At 34.0% G+C, this 21,772-nt stretch overlaps 1 protein-coding gene across 2 annotated transcripts in view; it reads left to right on the top strand.

Annotated features, from left to right (window-relative positions):
- The first annotated feature begins 1,193 nt into the window (after positions 1-1,193).
- The window catches only part of LOC145686088 (WD repeat-containing protein 26), a 65,864-nt gene continuing 45,285 nt past the window's right edge, over positions 1,194-21,772 (top strand). Inside the window, exons 1-4 of one of the 2 annotated variants that reach the window (XM_081759024.1) lie at positions 1,194-1,692; positions 5,118-5,217; positions 9,499-9,558; positions 12,573-12,715. In XM_081759024.1, coding sequence (XP_081615150.1) covers positions 1,481-1,692; positions 5,118-5,217; positions 9,499-9,558; positions 12,573-12,715 — 515 coding nt within the window. In that variant the 5' untranslated portion in view covers positions 1,194-1,480. The remainder of the gene's footprint in view (positions 1,693-5,117; positions 5,218-9,498; positions 9,559-12,572; positions 12,716-21,772) is intronic. The other variant, XM_081759025.1, reaches the window with a different exon arrangement.

Below are 21,772 nucleotides of genomic sequence, written 5' to 3' on the forward strand. Positions count from 1 at the left end.
TACTATAGTAAAGTATATGAAATATCTTGCAGAATTTTCACATTTTCAGGCAAAGCCCCCCCTCGAAAGTTAGCAAAGCCCTCCCCGAAACAAAATCGTAAATACGCCACTGTGAGCAAGGAATCAAATGTCTTCTTACATCTTCGTTGTTTAAGAGTACAAAGGACTAGTACCTACTCGCGTTGCTCTTGTCAATTTATTTAATAAGATATGAAATACGATATTTTAACTGAAAAATATAGTATTCTATTAGTTATACAACCTTTCGTCGAGCAAAGTATTAGAAACAACCAGGTAAACTAACATTAATATACAAATATTCATGTCTTGCCCCCCTCCTCTCTTTTACCGTCCAATCGCCGCCACTGGGTATAACCTGGCTTCTGAAAGGGACGCTAAACCCAAAATTAGATAAATTTTGCCAGTGGAAATATATTGGTAATAGCAAAACCTGTGTTCTTCCGAAGGGGTATTTTGACCTTTTGTTCGCTATATTTGGATTTATTAAATACAAGAAATCGGAATAAGGGACGCCATGCAGCTCTTCTTACCTTACGTTTTTACATTATTTATACACCCCTTGTGGGACTACATTTGTGTTAACTGTGTATAGAATGAACTGGAAAATTGTGACTAGTAACCTGGAAAAGAAAGGTAATTAACTGATTCTGACTAAATGAGTAGGAACCCTGACCTATATATATAGCCTAAGATTGGTGTTTCGCTTTTCGTTTACAAAATCTGGCAACCCTAGCCGGAAGGTCATTTAATTGTAGCCTATTTCTCCTCACATTTAGTTAAATAAACATAAAAATTAAAATTAAATAAGAGAATAGTTTAGATTATTTATATAATAATAAACCAAATAAATCAACAGATTGTTAGATTTCATATTTATATCAAAGGTGCCGACACTGGTAAAAAATACTAAATGAAGTTGATTGAGGTAATGAATCAATAGAACAGTATGAAAACTCTATATGAGATTTACATCTAACATAAGAGTATATGGTCATAATAAGATAATTTATTATTGATTTGAACTTGTAATGTGTTGAAAAGTAATTATTTGTAACACAATTTATTAAAAATATAAAGTTTTCGCTAATATTTGTTAGAAACATAAAATAAATAAGAGTTGAATGCTGTAGCTGTCAGGTGAAAGTGCAAAGACTGTGTGTTTTGTATTCTGTGCTATGGAAGTGACGTCTCTCGAATAGGAGTACTGCTGTTTACATGCTCAGCAGGTTGTGCTATAGATATGAGTGGGTGATGTGTTGATTTTTGCCAAATCGTGTGTGTTGTGTTTTGTTTGTGTGTTTCGCAATATTGTTGATCGCACAAAATTTATTGCGAAGGGTCGTCCTGAAGCAGCTTCCATCACGGCGACCCGTTAGCAAGCCTGGCCTCGAGTGGGGAGTCTGACGACGGTGGACTAGCTCCGCCACCGCGCAAAAAGCAACGCACTTTCGAAGCTACAATGCAGCAAGCAGCGAATGGCTGTGCACAACATAATGGAGCAGCTGAAAACCACGAACCATCGTCAAGTCAGCAAAACGGAACTGAAAGTTTGTCCGAAAATAGTGCAATTAATGGCGAAACAAATGGAGAGATCACCCCGAAGATAATTGACAAAACAAATCAGGACATCGTACGATTGATTGGGCAACACTTGAAAAGCATCGGCCTAAAGTATGTCTTTGTTTATTCGTACTCTTTCCCCTCCCCCTCTGGCCAGCTGTTCCAGCTGTGCCTGTTAGCAAAGTTGTAGTTCCTTGCAAAATTTATTCCCATGAATCATGGCAGGGAGCGTATTAAAATATAAATTCAGTATCAAAGCTTTCGATAAATTATAAAGAAGTAGTATCTAGAATATCTTGAAGTCTTTGTTCTGTGAATCACTTATAGGTGTATCTTTTCGTATCCTCCATGAATGTACTCAAAAGTTCTCATGCAATACGGTTTGAGAATTATGTTACTATTTGTAACTTTAAATCATTAGCTTTTAGCAAGAGAAAAATAAAATAAATGAAATGAGAAATCATGTTTCCTTATATTGGCATCTTGTTAGCGTACATTTAGTATAGAAAGTTTAGGAACTTACTACTATCATATGTCATTGTGATTTACAATATTAATATGTGATTTACAGTTCAGATTTCCATTGATTAGGTTCAGACGTAATTTTTTGTCAACTAATAGGAGTTTACGATATTACAACATGATTATAGAGATCAGTTGTATTTTGTAAAATAATTGAACCTCACTGTAGGTTATTAGTATACCCTTGTAGGACTGTTTGATTTATTGACCATACTATAGCATAAAACATCCATAGATTGATTCACGTTTAACATCCGTTTTTAGCATACAGGCTCTAGTGCTAAGTGTAAGATACGAATCATGCTCGGGTGTGGCATAACTAGTTTTATTGTGGGTCCATGTTCCGTTAAGGGAATCCAAAACTACACTGGACCTCTTAAGCTAAGCTAACCTAACATAACATGACCTGACCTAACCCAACCTAACCTAGTAGAACCTAATATAACATTATATCATGCAATCAAACGAAAATCAATAGAAAGAAGTGGTGTCAAAGACACTGGACCGTATACAACCTTCCGCCACATCAGTACCGTGTACAGAAGTGAACCCGTGTTGCTTTTTTTCGTCACATTTGTTTGATACTTTCTTTCTTGTGATTTCATAATTGTAAGCAGAGATACAGTTATTACAGTGCCTTTTTGTTCTGTTCTATATGTTGTAAGGGTGGGTCATTCCTACAGATTACTACAAGCAAACTACTTATAGTAGAGCATAAGATATAAATTTCGTGTTGACTTTAGCTCTTCCCAGTATGGCATACCCTATTTTCGTTATTACACTTGTAATGGTAAAGAGGAAGGTATCCAAATAAATTGGGTATGTAGTGGTTCATTTACGGAAAGTTGCACTAAAAAAATAATGTGCTTCATATACCCTGAACTTGCAGACTACCAGAGAATGTTAAAAGTATCAAGTGTATGAAGAATTGTCTTCAGGCTGGGTTATGAAAACTTTCCTTATTAATTAAATTTCAGTCACTATTAGAACCACAAGATGTTACATATTCCAGCTTCCATACTCATGAAGTATTGGAATTATTTTCCCTTCCCATTTCAATTTACTGCTTGATCTAAACCAGTGTTTCCCAACCTTGTTTACATAGCGCCCCTCTTCGTAATCCTTCATTCTTCACTCCCCCTCCTTCCCTCTTGTTGGTCATAATGTTCTTTTTGTATGACTTCTTAATGCTATTTTAGATGCAACATTAAATGCTCAAATCTTCAATAATAATATTGGCTGATATTTAGTATCTCGCACATATAAGATTTACAGTGTGTCACTTTACAAAATACACCCCCAGCTCCCAGGGCCCTTGTACTTCTACCTTTATCACAATTTAGACAAAAACAAGGTACTCGGTTCTGGAACAATGAAACGAGTTGGGGGAGATACTAAATGCCATCCATAATATTAATAGTAATATTTTTATCAATTTACATATATTTTAGTAAGACTTCTGCAGCCCTTTATAGTAGTTTTTTATTTTATTTTTTAATACCAACTTCATTCTTAATGAAACCACAGGTCTTTCTCAATAAGTATTTTGTGTTTGTACGATACTTAATTTAACGCTTGCCTTGTTACGACATTCATAATATTTGTAATTACGAATGAAGTTGATTTTATTAGTACATTGTCTCCCCCACTTGCTCACTCTTCACGTCTCCCAGGTTGAGAACCACGGATCTAAACACTATTAACCACCGTTGAGCAGTCAAGTGTCCAAAACAACTAATTTTATGTATAACTTTTCAAGAATGAACCACCCATACGAAATCAACACTTACATTTTGTGTGCTCTGGGAATCGTAATCGAATTATTATATTCTTGGTATCATTTTGGCACTCAATCGTGTTTCCTTCCACAGAGCTTCGTCTTCACAGATATTTACTTGTACGAAACTTGGTGTAGTTTTCTTTTTATGACATGCATCTTAACATGTTTTATTTGTTTCATTTATAAGAATTGATTTATTTTTGACTTATGGCGTCATATATATTAATAGATCAGCTCTATCTTTAAGATGACTGAGAAGTATTGTCACTAGTGGTACCACAACTACTTATTTTAGGCTTGTGTTAGTGTAAAGAGAGAGAGAAAGATATACATATATATATATATATACGCCTTCATCGAGAAAACAATTCTTTAACATTGCTTAACGTTTATATCTACCTTTAATTTCATTTGATTTTTTTGAAAGATCTTTCAGAAAAAAAAAAGATATTGTTTATATCATTGTTGCTGAGCACTTGTAAAATAGTACATCAAGTAGTCCACTGACATTTAACACAGTTGATTATGTGGTAGGTCATGTAGCTTTAATAAAAAAATGTGATATAACTCAAAAATGATTCTTATTGACTGTCCTGAAGACTAGGAGAGTTCTGTGTGAAAACATCAGGAAACAATTGTGTCCTTTGTTTACCTGTGTTAACCTCAATGCCATCTTTAACTCATTGTCCTGAAGAGTTGATAATTTTGAATTGTGTCACTTTTTTTTAATTAAAATTAGAATATTTATTAACATTTTCAGACCAGTAGAATATAGGTTAGCAAATTTGTGTAGTGTCGAAAAAGAAGAAAATGATTCAGCTGAAGTACTGTATGGAAAAGATCGTTGTAATCGAAGTAAATTTTTAGCATACATGAATAAAATTATAAAATGTATAAGAAAGACCTACATTTTCAAGGTAATATAGTTTTCACGTTAAACAATGAAAGGCTAAAATAATTCATGCACTTAAGCAAACAGAAAACCTTTGAGTGCGATGTAACACGTGTGTATTTTGTACTCTGAATATGTATAGTGATAAAAATAAAACTCGATATATAAAATTAGTACATAGATCTGTACAAGAAAGCCTATTTATCAAACAGTTATAATAAACACACAGTATTATTAATTTTAGTTAACATTAAAGGCATTTGCTCTATGTAAATTTTTAATTTGGGTTAATCATGCGAAAGCTTTCTAAGCTGTTGTAATTTTTCATTCCTATTGTTTCAGTCGTACAGCTGATTTGCTAATGCAAGAATCGGGATGTCGATTGGATCATCCTGCTGCTGCGAAATTTCGACAACATGTTATGGAAGGAGATTGGGCCAAGGTATCTTTTTGTTTTGTTTTATTTTGTTTCGAATTAATTGAAATGTATATTTGATAAACATACAGTAGCCAGACCATGTCAGTTTCTAGAGAATAGAGAATTATTTTCTTCCAGATATTTTCAGATGGGAAAAAAAGTACTGTGTAGGCAGATTCGTAAAAAATGTACTGTAAAAAAAAGCGAATACCGTATGTTGAATCAATGTGAATGCTGCTTAGAAGGAACGGAAATTGCGCAATGATTATGCAGGCTTGGAAGTGCTGTTTTCATAGTCTGCATTGTTTCATAGTCATCGCAGAATACAATCTAAAATTTAAATGAAAACTGGGGGCGCGGTGGCTTAGTGGTAGAGAGTTCACCTCTGGTGCTTGGGGTCCCTGGTTCGATCCCAGTTCGCGTCGTGTGGACTTTGGGGTGGACAAACACCGTGCTCGTGGGTTTTCGCGAGGTTCTCCCGTTTCCTCCTACTTTCTTCATTCCATCATTTCATTCATCTCTCATCATCACCATCTCCTTTAGCCTAACCGACATAAACATGGGACGTAAAGCTTAAAGATTTCATTTCATTTAAATGAAAACTAGGGAACATGAATCATTAATTCGTTTCTTTGTATGTTAACGAGAGTGTTGGCCCTTCAGTTCTTGATTGTTCCGGTTCTTTTGAGTGTGACAGAAGAATGTATAACAGGGCGGGGAACTCTCTGGTAAACTTCATGTTACTGAACCGGGAATCACTGTGATTCTTTCATTTACATTGTCATGCCACTAATTCTTCCATAGCTCGCTTATTTTCTTAAACAGTAGGGCAGTGCATAGGTCCGAAGTGTTTATTTCTCAAATCCTTCCTTATTTAACGGTTTTTCAGTTTGATTTAATTTTGGAATGGATGTCATGCAAGAAAAGGGAAAAAAAAAGTTTTGTTACAATATGTTAGAATATTGTGTAACATCGATTTTGGATGTTTTCGGATGGAATGCTTTTAAAACAAAGCAGACTGTTTCAGTTGTTTTGAGTGACTATGAATGCTTGGCACATAATAGAGTTTCAAGATAATTTTTTATCTGACCTACAAAGCATTCATCCGTGATAATCCTTTGTTAGGGAACATGATTCAGTGGTAGAATGCTCACCTGTGATTGACAGGTTTTTTCTCGGTGTTTTCCAGGGTGGATTGATTTAAATCAAATTCCGAAATAATTTAATTTTAAGGTGAAAATAAGTAAAATCGTTGTTGTTTTGTTATTTCGATTATGAAAGATAATTATAATACAATGAGACGCAAATGTTTGTATAGCACAGTATGAAAACGAGTGTTTCATGCAGAGGATGATTAGGGAAAATCCCGTTTTGAACGGGCAACGAGACAATCCTGTTTTCTTCTATTCGTAACATAGGGTTTTTAAATCGTTAACTATTCCATCTAGGAAATCACCATCGACATTTAAGACGATATTTATTTATTTATTTTGTGTGTGTGTGTGTGTGCGTGTCTGTCTGTTTCCAGATTATAGGGGCGTATTTAGAGGGGTCCGATCCTCTTTCCGAAACATTTTTTTTTTTTTTTTTTAGATTTTATAACTTTATGCGAAATTTATATATTTTATATGTAATTTCGTGCCGCAAGCTAGTTCCGATTTTTTTTTTTTAATATGTCCCTGCCAAATATCAGTAACTTTTATGAAAAAAAAAAAAAGTGTCATGTTGGTAAACGATGCTATACTTTTTCCTTAATGCTTAAGAAACATTGTTTGGGATTGAAATAAGTTTACGATTCTGGATTAATTCAAAATTGAACCCCCAATATTTTTACTTAATACTAATTCCTAATGTTTTTCCTTCAGTTCGGCACTTGTATTATACGAGGAGAAAGATTAAAATAAAAAAATCAACAAAAATGATTTTTTTTAAAAAAATATGATTTTTTTAAAAAATTATGTTTTTTTTTTCACCCTGGTATTTTCCCGTTTCTTCCCATTAACTTTATGCCAATTCTCCTATAATCACTCACTTTACAATTAATTTGTCTCCTTTACCCTAAAGAGCATAAACATCGTACATTATAATTAAAGATTTTATTCCAAAAGATTTCCATATACCCACCTGAAGACTGTTTTCATCTCCAGTGAGTTATATACTATCGACGCCTCCTGAGGAAGAAGAAGAGATCAGCATCAGCTACATTGCTTTGGAAGTCGGTTAGGTTTGATATTCGGTATTATAGAAAAGATAAGGTCATCACTTGATGACAGAATGATACCTTAAAAAGTAAGAAATAGTAATTACTTCCTATTTTTTATATATAAGTTAGTTATAAGAATAGGAAACATTTACTTCATGCATTAAATTATTAATTAATTTTTCATACAGATAATAATAGTTGTACTTCATATATGTGTTTATGCATGTATTCCTAATGTAAAAACACATCCCAAGCAAAGTTCAATTATAGATTAGTTTGAGGCCATTTTCTCCATGTTTATTTGTTTGTTTTTAAGCTTTTTCTTTCCAAATTTAAATTATAAAGTGTCATCTTACGTGTCTTATAACCAGCAGCATTCTTTCGGAGAAGAATTTTTACAGTTTGAATGACAATGTTCATAATCGTCTTTGCTTATATTGGGCTGGTATATCCGATTGTATTACTGTTTGGAAACTATTCTTTATAACGCAACTCAATGGTTGTACTGAAGTCACGCGTATTATATCACATACTTCTTATTTGTTCAAAAAATGAACTGGGATATCCAATCAATCAGGAGGCAGTGCTTTCTTGAACATAGTTATGAGAACAGGGCTGAACATGGAGGAAAAAAAGCTGTGAGTGATTTTTCTTTACAAGTTCAAACTGGGACATTGTGTACATCTAAACAGGTGAACAGTGAGTTTGGGCCAGGAGTGTATGAACTTTCCATATGCTGTTGGTTAGTTGAAATTTCTTGCCGATGACAGATCATTGAAAAATGAGTCTCGCGGATGAGCTCCTCAGGAATGCCATAGAAGCGACCCTTCGGAAGAGTATTAGTGCAGTTGCAAAGGAGTTAGGCTGCTTCACGCAATCGATAAGGTGAAGAAATTGGACTTATAGGTACCACATTAGTTGTCATCGGTCAACAAAGATCGCCATCTGGACGTGTGTAGTTCTCTGATTGAACGTAATAACCGGGAAGATTTCTTGCATCGGATTGTAAGTTCTGAAGAAAAATAAATTTGCTATGATAATCATAAACGATCATTGCAGTGATTGGATCGCGTCCAGTATGGTTTCCAAAGCCACCACGCCACCTGCAGAGGGGGTGATGTCAGAATGGTGGTATAAGACGGTGATCCACCATTTTATTCCCTGTTGAGGTGAAATCATCCCTGCGGATCGATACGGTCCTGAATTCCAGGAAATGCACCGCAAACTTTTCCGTAAGCATGTAGCAGTGGTCAACAGACATGGTTGAGTTTGAGTTTTAGCGTCCCGTTTAGCACCGATGCTATATGAGATGTAGACCTACAGATTGACGTGGGATCCAAACCACATAATCTGCCACCGGGAATCGAATCTGAGTCTCTTGCACCGAAGGAGCGTACGAAGGAATTCATCAACAGTTCTGGAGTGTCCTCCTGTCGTTCAAAGGGCTATACAGACTTTCTATGGGTTGTAGCATAAAACCGATTCTCTTTTACTGTATTCTCCACCGATTGCCATATCTTTCTGTTACTTTCTCACTTATTGACTCCCTGCTTATCGAGTGGTGGCACATGCGGCTGAAGATTCTTTGTATCACAAATTCCAGACTTACTTTGCCGTGAAAGCTATTCGTTGACTGAGTGATAGTAAAAGTGTGTTGCTTCAGCTAAAGACCACTTTGCCTAGTAGTTTTCAATATTTTGGCCTTTGAAATTGATACTTCAGTTGGATATTTGAATCGCACCATCCATTAGGTAACGACTTCCTTGACCTGATATTTACAATATAGTTACAGGTTTTGATGTTCTTTCTATAAAGATAGGTAATATTGACTATCGGAAGTATATGAAAAAAGAATTGGCTGTCCGTAGCAGAAATGGCACTTACAGCATTGAATACCGTCAAGATACTATCGATATATTATAAATAACAAACAAACCATACTTAATGAACATTATTTAACATTTTTTTTTAGTTCATATTTAGATTTTGTTGTTGACACATATTATAAACTAACACAGCTTTCAGATGTGATATTACTAGTGCATTATCATTTCTAACGTGAGTTAGTTGACATCTGAAGTTACACTGTTGTCTCTTTATAGGCCGATAACGATTTGACGGAATTAAAGTCGTTGCTGGAAGATTCTTCACAAAGTTTGATCGTAAGTATTATAGATTAATTATTTTATTAGTGTGTTTATTGTTGATTTGTTCCTGATGTTAAAATATTATTGTCACTCAAAGGATGTAGCTCATTGACATTATATTAATATTGGACTCTGCAGGATACACTTGGCAAGAAAATAAGTTTAAGTCAGTAGAGTCGAAAATAAACTAATACCAGTGATTTAAATCTCTTACTTCCTGAAGTAGTGATCTTAATGTCTATCACTTTGAAAGCAAGTGTATTAAATCTTGACCATTGTCAAATAGATATCGTATAACGTGATAGAGTGAACAAGATACGAATTCTTCCAGAAGTTTGTTTCAGAGTTTATTTTATTTTTTTCACTGTGCCGATAGTGATAGGAGCATACTTTTATTCAAACCCAGTTTGATGAGGCTTTTGGTGTACGGGATCCCCGGTCTGGTTTCCGGTGGGAGAGCCTTGAAATTAGAACGCGTTAGGTGGTTCAGATTGTTCCACTTTAAACTGTAAGTACACGTCTGATACAGCCTCATTGCTGAAAGGAACGTTAAACTCCAATCGAACCAACCAATTTGATGTATTGTTTGTTTGTTTATTGAAGTGTAGCGTCTCTTTAGTACCGAGGCTATATAAGACGTGGACCTCCCCAAGCAGGGAGGGTCAATATCATGTAGAAGCAATGAATGCTCAATATTGCATTTTTTTTTCTTTCTTGAAAAGTACATTTCGCTTGACCCTTTGTTTATCGAGAAAAAATAAATTCAAGAATTAAGATTATGCTCATATACCATAATACAAATCATAAGACCGTTCGAATTACTCGATAATGCCAGAACTTGCTGAAACAAGAACGATATATAGCAATAAAAATGTATCTCTTAGCAGTTGGTATTGTTTCCACCAAACGATGATTACACGTAATGGCTATATGTGAAGTAGGTGCTAATCATAATTTCGATAGTAATGTTCCATCTCAGATAATATTCTATGTACTTTGGTTATTCTAAATATAGTGTTATTTCTTTATTTACGTGTATAACGTATATACAGAGTATGTGAAAAAAGAAAGTTTTCATAATTATATTTCCTCACTTCATATCTATACCATGTGATAGTATAGTAATCATTACCTTAATGTTTGACTCTTTTATATAACAAGACAATTTGTCCCGGATAACAGGTTTTATTTTTTAAAATTTCTTTTTAATGAACTGTCATGTTGGAAACAATTGCTATTATTTCGTTTCTTTGAAAATTGCAATTTTCTGTAAGATTATACCGTTTAAGGCAGTTTGGTATAAAGTATCATTAAGACAATTGCTTTATGATGATAACTTATCTACTTAAAACATCTTGTAAAGAGAGAGAATTATATCTTGGCTGTGACTTGAGGTAATTACCTTTTGAATCAACTCTTTATTTTTTAATTTTTGAAAGTTATTTAATCTTTTTATTTACTGCGTCTGAAGTGTACTGTGAATATACTAAATTGTTTCGGCAATCGGTGTAATTTCTTTGGCGTCCGTAAGTAACTCACATGAAACTGGCGACAGGGATTGCCGAAACAGTAAAGTTGATTCACAGTATACGTTAGATGTAGTAAGTGAAAGGTGAGGGAATAACTGTATGGTGTATGAAAATGTATATTTAAATATGTGACAAATTATATATATTATATTATATTATACATATATAAGTTAGAGCAACTATGTTTATCTTCGAACATTTCCTACATCGCTGCATCGATTTTGATTATTTTTGGTACCTGACTTGACCATCGCCTAGCTTAGGTTTTAGACATATTTCTTTATTTAAAATGTGTATCCTAAAGGAGATCAAAATTTATACGAAAAATTTAGTGTCCCACGATCCTGTCAACTTAGAAAGATAAAACTTAATAGGCTGGTGTCTCAGTATCTGAAAATTCCAGTTTTAAGGGAGAGGGGCATATATATATGAAAATGAATGTAATGATGGTTATCCGCAAACTCTAGAACACTCCCCCAATTTTGATGATTTTTGGTGTATTAGTAGACTCTGTCCTAACTTAGGTTTTAGCACATTGTCGATAAAAAAACGAAATGGTTTGAGAGGATGATATGTAAACGTAGTTGAGAACGATCGATATTAGTGCCCAGTCCATCCGGGGTTGCTAAGATTAATATTAACACACTCGACACCATTGAAGTCAAAGTTCAGCCCCATCAGTATCGAGTGAGATGGAAGGGGGTGACAAGTAAAAATAATGGAAAAGGACCGAAATTAGTGTCCAATCCATGAGATAAATTATGACACTGGCGATGCCGTTTAACTCTCAATTCATCTCCCATGCGTATTCAAAGGGTAAGAAGGAGTTCAGATACTTTACATAAACATATTCTCGTACGAAAAACGGACATTTTAGCAAGTATTTAAATAAATAATAGATTAAACCAATCGATCTGGAGCATTTTTCCATAGATATTGCTTAATTTTTGAACCTTCTAAACGAAAATAAATATATATCGATCCTGCCTGAAGCATAGTTCGTTTTCTGTGAAATAAGCCGAATATGTGTATACTCACGTATTGTGCTTATTTCTGTAAAGCTGTTGCATTGTTTATAATTATTTGTATCGTAAACGTGTGAGTAGGCCTCTTTAAAGATATAAAATTAAGCTATTTTGAATCTGGTTGGAAGGGTGTCTCAAAAATCTGAAAACAGTAAGTTTTATATATGTTTGAAGTAACCCTGTTATTCGTATCGTACAGATATAGTCGATGTGCTGTCCCATTAACATTCAGTTGACAATGTTAGAATTTATTTGCTGACAAGCGTATCAGATTCCAGATTATTTATAGATGTAGCGTATCAACTATCATCTTTGCATAGATTTCAGTCCTTTGGGGCATCCTATACTGAGGAATATATATGTATATATAATATTTAGAAAAAATGTTAAATATAATTAGTATTTTTTGGTGTTTACAGTTATTGTAAACATAAGTGTTCGGATTAATATTATGAAAATGTTATTTATATTACTGTACCAGGAAATGAAATTTCTATTGCTGGAGCAAAAATACTTGGAGTACTTAGAAGATGGGCATATACTAGATGCTTTACAAGTTCTTCGCTACGAACTCACACCTCTGCAACATAATACTGTTAGAGTCCATGAGCTGAGCAGGTGAGAATATAATTGGTTAATATTCTTGTAAGAGTTTGTTCACCTAATCTAAACAAACCGTTAGCTCCGTTCCTAGCTTAAAAGCTCAGAAGAAAGTGGAAGTCTTGATTACCAAAAATTGACAATTGTATACAGAAAATAGGGCACCGTAAGAAATAATTACAATTGCCTTTTGCACATTTAACGCATATGAGTATATCTTGAAACCGAGTGCACTGAGCATACTGCAGAGTGATTTAAATGATTCATCGGGTATTAAAGTGAACTATGTCGAAAACCATTAATACAGTACGTTTTATGTTGATGATGAAAAACGAAATAACACATTTTGAAGTCTTAATTTCTCATATTCATATCTTGACTCGTGGCGACCTAGTTTCCAAATTGGCGTGTATGTAGCAAAAAGCATTCTGTGTTTTGGAATATGATAAATATTATTATTATTATTATTATTATTATTATTATTATTATTATTATTATTATTATTATTATTATTATTATTATTATTATTATTATTATTATTTTAGTTATTACCGTACAGTACGCATTCCGTAGACAATTTGCTGTTGGACCGTCAAGTGACCAAAACATTCTGAGATGGTATCAACAGTTTGACACTGGCTGCCGTGTAAAGGTAAAAACAGAACGTCCAAGCGTTTCTGATAAAATAGTGGAGCGAGTTAGGGCGAGTTTGGTACGTAGCCCACAGAAGTTACAAATTTGTTACTTCTTTTGGGAACATGTGAAAGATACAGTGTATGTGCCTCTACTACCAATAACACTTACGACTATTAATAAGGAGTACTGGAGCGCGTGTGCGGGGAGGAACTAGACTGCTACATAGATGTGTGTCGTGTAATGATAGGAAGCCACATCGAACATTTTTAACTTGGATAGTTTCTGTATATTTTCACGTGTAATTCATTATTGTATGTGTGATACGTTTATTGATGTGACTCAGACCCGATGAATCATTTATAATCATTCTGTATTAGCAGGGTTGGAAAAACCCGGATATTTTTGAAAAAACCAACCCACCTGGGCCCATGTGGGTTTTTCGGATATTTTCGGGTTTAATTGTTTTTTTTCGAAATATTTCAATGTCTTAAAAATGTTACAATATGATTTACATTTAAAGATTGTCATTCTCACAACTTGCAACAATTTTCTGTTCATTGCTGTTTTGAAAAAATTGCCGCAATTTTGAAATTTTATATTGAATCGCCGAAAAAAATATATACAGCAAATTTAGAATATCTTGTGCTTCTACCCTCAAAATTTCAACTAAAAAAGTCCGAAAATTGCACCCTGTAGCATGGATACTCGCTATTTTGAAAAAATGACCGCCATTTTGAAATTTTGTGCCGCCAAAATATGTACAGCTAATTTAGTCTCTCGTGTTTCCACTCTGAAAATTTCAACTTGAAAGACTGAAAATTGCGCTTTGTAGCGTGGATATCCGCTAATTTGAAGAAAGAAAGAAAAAAAGGAAAAGGGCCCATTTTGTAATTTTACGTTGGTATGCTGCCAAAATCTATACAGGAAATTTAGTGTGTCTCCGGCTAGTATCCTGAAAATTTAAAACACCGAAAGTTGAACACTGTGTGATACAGGCAGACAAACGAACAAATATAGATCGAGTCATCTCAGGAGCCTCAGTAACGTTCGCCAAATATGAATAGCAAATAGCTATATTAATTTAAAACAAAGACATAATTCATCAAAATGTCTATGAAATAAATATTTTTCAAAGTAAAATAAATAATTTTATTGTTGAAGTTCACTTTCGATGCTGTGTACGTTCAATTACGGGAATTTCCCGAGCACTTGTTGCAAGACGATTCTTTTCCGAAAATTAATTTAAAACAATAACAAAGATAGGCTTATAATTCATATTTTATAAAGTGTTTCAAAATGTCTTAAATGAAATTAAATATCTTCCAGTGTAAAATAAATAGTTTTATTGTTGAAGCATTCACTTCCGATGCTTTGTGGGTTCAATTGCGGGAATTTCCCGAACACTTCTTTCACGACCGGTTTTCCCTGAAAATGCAGCTTGCTTTACTGTACATCGAAATTTCCATTAATACTGAAGTTTGAATTCAGCACTTAAAATAGTAAGCGTCACGTAGTCTTCGGTGCTCTCCGAACATTAAGCTTCTTAATTTTGACAAGAATTTTTACGTTATTGCTGATGTGAGCTCCTTTGTGGCTAAGTGGTTAGCATACGCGCCTTTGGCGTGGGAGACCCGGGTCCGATTCCCGGCGGGTCGGATTCCACTTTAATCAGTAGGTCTACGTCTCATATAGCCTCGCTGCTGAACGGGACGTTAAACTCAAAATCAACTCAAGTTATTGCTGATGTTAATTCTACAGAATGCTTATTTGAAGAATAGCAACAAATGACTGAACCAAACTGTTGTTGTTAGAAAACCAAACTTTACTGAATACTTTTGTTACCATCAAAGGTAAGAAATAATACTAATAGTTTCACTAATGTATTTATATATTTACTGTTAGTACCGGCATCTATGACCTTAAACCCGTCAACGTATGAGAGATAACGTCCCTCGGTGGCGCCGAGTCAGGAAATACACTATTCACGGAAAGTGTTTTCTAAAATACAAAATGCTTATTTTACTTCAAATAGGCTATAAGCATAATCCACACATTAATTTGTTCTATAATTATCTCAAGCTAAGGTGAGTTTTTTATTTATTTTTATTATTATTATTTTATTTTTAATAATTCATTCATTCAGTGCATTCAGAAACTTTATAAAGGTCTTATGTTGAAGGTTGTTGTCTACCTTAACATGAAAGCATATAATTCGCCCAAAGAAAGTTTAAAATCTGATAAAAATAACTTTCAATGTGATCACCTTAGATGTACCAATAATATACTAACAGAAAGGTAGGTCAAAAACCCAGGTGGATCCAACCCGAAAAAACCCAGCGTTTTTTTTCAGGCTGAGCCCACTTGGGCAAACCCTGTGTATAAGTAGTATTTACGCATAAAATGATCTGATGGACTAGTCGTACTGCCAGTGTTCTCCTTTCTGGATTTTTAAAGTTACGAAATTACTTCTACTTTCTTCTTTGCATTTTGAAGAAGAGTGCTTAAACATCACATTAGATGATACGAGAGTTCGTAGAAATGACAAATACTGTTTTGTCACTGCTACAATATAACTTGCATAGTTTAACGAAAGCACCGATGTTACATTTGTTAGTAATTAACGTTTATAATAGATTGGAGCACTAATACTCGTAATATACAATGAACACTGACATAGCGTACGTAAATTAGTCAAAATGTTATTTATAAATGTGTAAACTCATAATCACTTGACAATTCTCTTTTCAAGAAACCACTTATCGCTACGACATCAAAACACAGTTTCCAATTGCCCATGAAGAAATTATACATATTGAACATTTGATTATGATAATTCTTTTTTAATCGTAGTTTGTGGAAAATTTCTAACCTTTAGGTATTTCATCTCATATGTGTACAGATAGTCACTCATAAATTTTGTTTTCTTAATATCGTAATCCTTATCCAAATTTTCTTTTTTCGTATTCAACTTGGAATGTAGCAAACATCGAATACACTTCTGTCAGTCATAAAGGCAAGTACAAAATCTGTACATCCCTAATTTTGTGTTTTAAAAGCCTCAAAAATACTGGCATACTAGCATTGCAATTATTAGTCTTTTTTATGTTGAGTCTGGTACCAGTATTCCTTATAATCATATTGATATATGAATCTTCACACTTACATTTCACCTTATATACATAACATAATGAGTTGTTGTCAACAAAATAATTTTTGTGTTTTTTTTTTTTTTTTTTTTTTTTTTTTTTTTTTTTTTCATGTTGCTGAAAGGTTTCGGGCCAAACCCTTAACTACCGAATATATATATAAAAAAAAAATCTAAAAATGTAGACTAACTCTGTTATCTCCATACAAGAAAATGGAAGGAGAGGAAAGTTATATTAATGAAAGGAGCAAACAAACAGATTTAAACTTATTTTTAAATACCAAATCCTCTGCAGGTGCGAATTCAATAATACATATCGTGAGAGTTTATACACCTTTTCACTTTTTGTGTATTATTGAATTCACACCTACAGAGGATTTAGTGTGTTAAAATAAGTTTAAATCTTTTGTTTCTTCCTTTCATTAATATAATGATAATACAACCGTGAGCAGTGTTCTGAACATGGACACTGGATTGTCCGAGCACAGCAGCTAGGTTGGGGTACAAGCCATGTAATCTGAGTGGAAGAGCACCGAGAAGTCAGAAAGTGTATGGCTGTTCTGGGAGCCGACTGGGTAGCGTAGTGGTTAACGCATCGGCACAGTACGCCGAAGATCTCTGGTTCGAGTCCCGGTCTAGTCATTCATTACGCACTCTTTGTGTATTAGAAAGGAAAGTTGTTGGAAATAAGTGGTTTTCAATCAGGGTGGATTGATTTAAATCAGTCTGATTTAAATCACCTGATTTTTTAAATAAAAATCGCTGATTTAAATCAAATTCCGAAATAAAATAATTTAAAGTGAAAATAAGTAAAATCCCGTTTCTGTTGTATTATTTCGGTTACGGAAGTTAATAATTATAATACAATGAGACTCAAATGTACAGTATGTACAGCATAGTATGAAAACAAGTATCATGCACAGGGGAAAATCCCGTTTTGAACGGGCAACGGAGCAATACTGCTTTCTTTTCTTCGTAACAAAGGGTTTGGGTTTTTAAATCGTTAACTATTCCGACGGGGAAATCACCATCGACATTTGAGACGAAAATTCTTTCGCGTGCGCGTCTGCTTGTTTGTTCCCAGATAATAGGGTGTATATAGAGGGGTCCTATCCCGTCTCCGATTTTTTTTAAAGATTTATAACTTTAGGTGAAATTTATGTATTTCGTGCCTCAAGCTAGTTCCAAATTTTTAAAAATATGCCCCTACCAAATATCAGTAACTTTTGTGAAAAAAGTGACATTTTGATAAATGTTGCTATACTTTTTCCTTAATGCTTAACCTTTTAAATTATATTACCTATTTTTATCCTATTGAAAATCGAATCTTCATTATTCGATTAAAAAAGTACCAATGAACCTTTTTACTTCGTTTTTTTTTTCTTTTTTACAAGACTGAAGGCACTGTAGAATATGTTACATATGCTATCACGCCTTTCTGCGTCGAGACATAGTGTGTGATGACATCATAAATTTAAAAAGATATTTTTTTAATGCCTATTATTATTATTTTTCGGCAGGCTTACATTTTGCATTCAAAAGACTTAAATTTTGCACACTCGTTCAGTGCACCCCTTAGTATTTTTCAGATGTTTTCAGATCTCTGCGTGAAAACAGGGAGGTCCAGAGGGAAAATGTAAAAAAGCTTTTCCCGCGATTCAGATGGAGACATATGAATAATACCGTTTGAAACGCTGTTCTATTCTGAAGAGAATGACGTACAAACCATGATCCTAGGATAATTAGGGATGTTTCAGGAAACTGTTGCCTGAGATCCTGTTTATAAGGGAATGTGGGGATTTGGGGGATATTTTTGCATCTAGAAGATTGAAATTTTGCACATTTATTCAATGCACCCCTTAGTATTTTTAAGTGTTTCAGATCTCTACCTTAAAACAGGGGGTTGGTCCAGAGGGGTAAAAAGTAAAAAAGGATATTTTTTAACAGAAAATCTCTTTATTCTTGATTTTTCCGCCCCAGATGGAGACATTTCAATGATACGATTGAAAATCTTATTTATTCTGAAGAGAATAATATACAAATCACGACCCTAGGATAAATAGAGATGTTTGACAAGTAAACCTTACATTTGGGTGAATCAAGTTGCTGACTGAGACACATATGAGAAAGTAGTACTAAATGTGGTCAATATTTCAGTGAAGTTTTAGGTGCGAAGCTCCAGGGGTTTAGGAGATACAGCTACCAGAACATCACATGGAAGTACAGAATAGTCCATACAGTTGGAGGTAAAAGCTCTGTAAGACCTCTTGTAACGACAAAAGGTGAATAACAAATATATGGGTACATATTAGGACTAGGGGGAAGTCATATAGTAAGGGTATACCTGACGGCGGCCATCTTGAAATCCGCCATTTTGAATGAAGGTTAAGTTTTTAAAATAAGAATAGGGTCATGTGATACATGATTTAAGGCGCAAATTTAATCAGAAGAACAATGGTGACGTTAATTTTGATTTACGCGCAATTGATAAAAAGTTACAGGGAAATTAATTATTGTTGCTGCATATGTATTAGTCCTTTACCCCACCTTGTAAATTTTGTGTTAATGATAGTAATTAAATAAAAAGCAGATGGATAAATATTAGGTCTATGGTAAGAGTTGCCTTGATGGCGGCCATGTTCAAATCCGCCATTTTGAATCAGACAAAAGTTTTAAACAAAACGCATAACAGTGACACCTTATTAATAGCAAATTTTACCATAAATCCAACGGTATAACCATTTTTGCTTTATCATTAACCAGCATTTGTTATCGCATAAACAAGTTGCTAATTTAAGGAAAAATGACCAAAGTGGAATTGAGCCATTATTGAACTTGGGTCTTTCTTCCAGAAAAGTCCTCAATTAGTACAATCAATATGTAGTTCAGAAAAGAGTGCATGACTTGCACAAATGCTCTGCTCACAGTGAGCACACCTGACAAAGGCAATCGAGTTACACTTGACACATTTGTCGTTAACAATTTCGTCAAAGCAGTAGTCGTAAGGAGCGATCCATTAGTTTTGTGCTGGTTAATGATAAAGCAAAAATGGTTATACCGTTGGAGTTATGGTAAAATTTGCTGTTAATAAGGTGCCACTGTTATGCGTTTTGTTTAAAACTTTTGTCTGATTCAAAATGGCGGATTTGAACATGGCCGCCATCAAGGCAACTCTTACCATAGACCTAATATTTATCCATCTGCTTTTTATTTAATTATTATCATTAACACAAAATTTATAAGGTGGGGTAAAGGACTAATACATATGTAGCAACAATATTTAATTTCCCTGTAACTTTTTATCAATTGCGCGTAAATCAAAATTAACGTCACCATTGTTCTTCTGATTAAATTTGCGCCTTAAATCATGTATCACATGACCCTATTCTTATTTTAAAAACTTAACCTTCATTCAAAATGACGGATTTCAAGATGGCCGCCGTCAGGTATACCCTTACTATATGACTTCCCCCTAGTCCTAATATGTACCCATATATTTGTTATTCACCTTTTGTCGTTACAAGAGGTCTTACAGAGCTTTTACCTCCAACTGTATGGACTATTCTGTACTTCCATGTGATGTTCTGGTAGCTGTATCTCCTAAACCCCTGGAGCTTCGCACCTAAAACTTCACTGAAATACTGACCACATTTAGTACTACTTTCTCATATGTGTCTCAGTCAGCAACTCGATTCACCCAAACGTAAGGTTTACTTGTGAGAAAATTTCTATATTACATGCGTGTTATCTGGGGCATTGTGGGGATGTTCTTAGCTCTTGTTAAATATTTTCCCCGCCCTTACTATTCAAGATAGCTTGAAATTTTATGCACACATTTAGTACACCCCTTAGTATTTCCCAGTTCATTTTGAGATATGTGCGTTAACACAAGGGAGTCCAGAGAGGATCAAAATTTGAAAAAAAAAAGTCAGAAAAAATCCATTTTCTCTCAAAAGTTTCCGCTTCAGGGGCATGATAGAGAAATCTGAATGTTACCATTTCAAAAGCTGTTCTTTTCTGAAGAGAATGAGGTATGAACCATGATCCTAGGATAAATAGGGATGATGATGTAGCTGCTTGACTGAAAGTGTATAATTTTCCTTTTTAAAAAAGCCATAATTTAAAAGGGTTAAGAAACAATGATTGGGATTAACAGAGGTTAACAATTGGGGATTAATTCAAAATTCAATCGTAATACTTTCACTTAAATGGCATAATTAGCATTTAATACTAATTCCTAATGCTTTTTCTTCAGTTCGCGACTTGTAATTTACGAGGAGAAAGATTTGATTTAAATCAAAAAAATCGATTTAAATAAAAAGAATCAACAAAAATGATTTTTTTTTAAAAAAAAAATCATGATTTTTTTCCACCCTGTTTTCAATGTAAAATGGTGGAATTTCTTCAATCGCCACTCATTTAAGCTCTATACTGGTGAAGTGTTCTATGTTAAATGAATAAACAATTTATAGTTCAGCAGGCTATTAACACGGAGAACAGATCGTTATGTGAGGGAACATGTCGAATCGGTTTCCCAGCAGTGCTGTATTGTTGGTATGGTGAGGACCTAAGCGAAGAGCGTGCTGAATTGGCAACGATGCTTTTTCATTTAACATAGTGCGCATTACTAATGTGGAGCCCAAAGGGCTGATACGATTGGAAAAATTCCAACATTTTAGATTGTAAATACCTATTTCCAACAACTTTCGTTCTTCTTCTTCTTTTTTTTTTTCGTATCTACTCATAACAGAGTTGGACCATGGCTCCGGACTTGATACACCTGGTATATTTTTAGAAAGTTCGGACAACCTGTAGGATAAACATGAAAATATGAGAAGGAAACAGATTTGGAAACTTTTTTTTTCTCACAGTTTTGCATCTAGTTGTAAAAGACCTATAAGCTAAATCACGCAATCTTTCACTAGTAATTTTATCAGAGCCATTTTTTTTTTTTCAGTAAATTGAAAAATGAACTAGTTTGTTGTGCAAATTTTCTGGGTGAAAACAAATCTGTAGGCAGTAAGAAACGTGTTTGTCCATACGTTAGCCTTGGTTAGATAAGAATAAGATTTTATTTATTTATTTTTTATAACGTACATATTGTGTATAATTGACTTCCTATAAATAGTAATGATTATTTTTTTCTCTATGAAACAGTAAATCCAAGAAATTTAATGAGTTATCCTTTCCATTTTCGACCGTGATTTTAAAGCTATATCAGTTTTATTGAGATAAAAAAAAGAAAGACATCGTAGCTGATCGTTCTTGCTGTAAACTGTGAGTGAGTCATCAAC

Source organism: Thermobia domestica, chromosome 5, assembly GCF_964235325.1.
Source record: "Thermobia domestica chromosome 5, izTheDome1.hap1.1, whole genome shotgun sequence".
NCBI classification, from domain to species: domain Eukaryota; kingdom Metazoa; phylum Arthropoda; class Insecta; order Zygentoma; family Lepismatidae; genus Thermobia; species Thermobia domestica.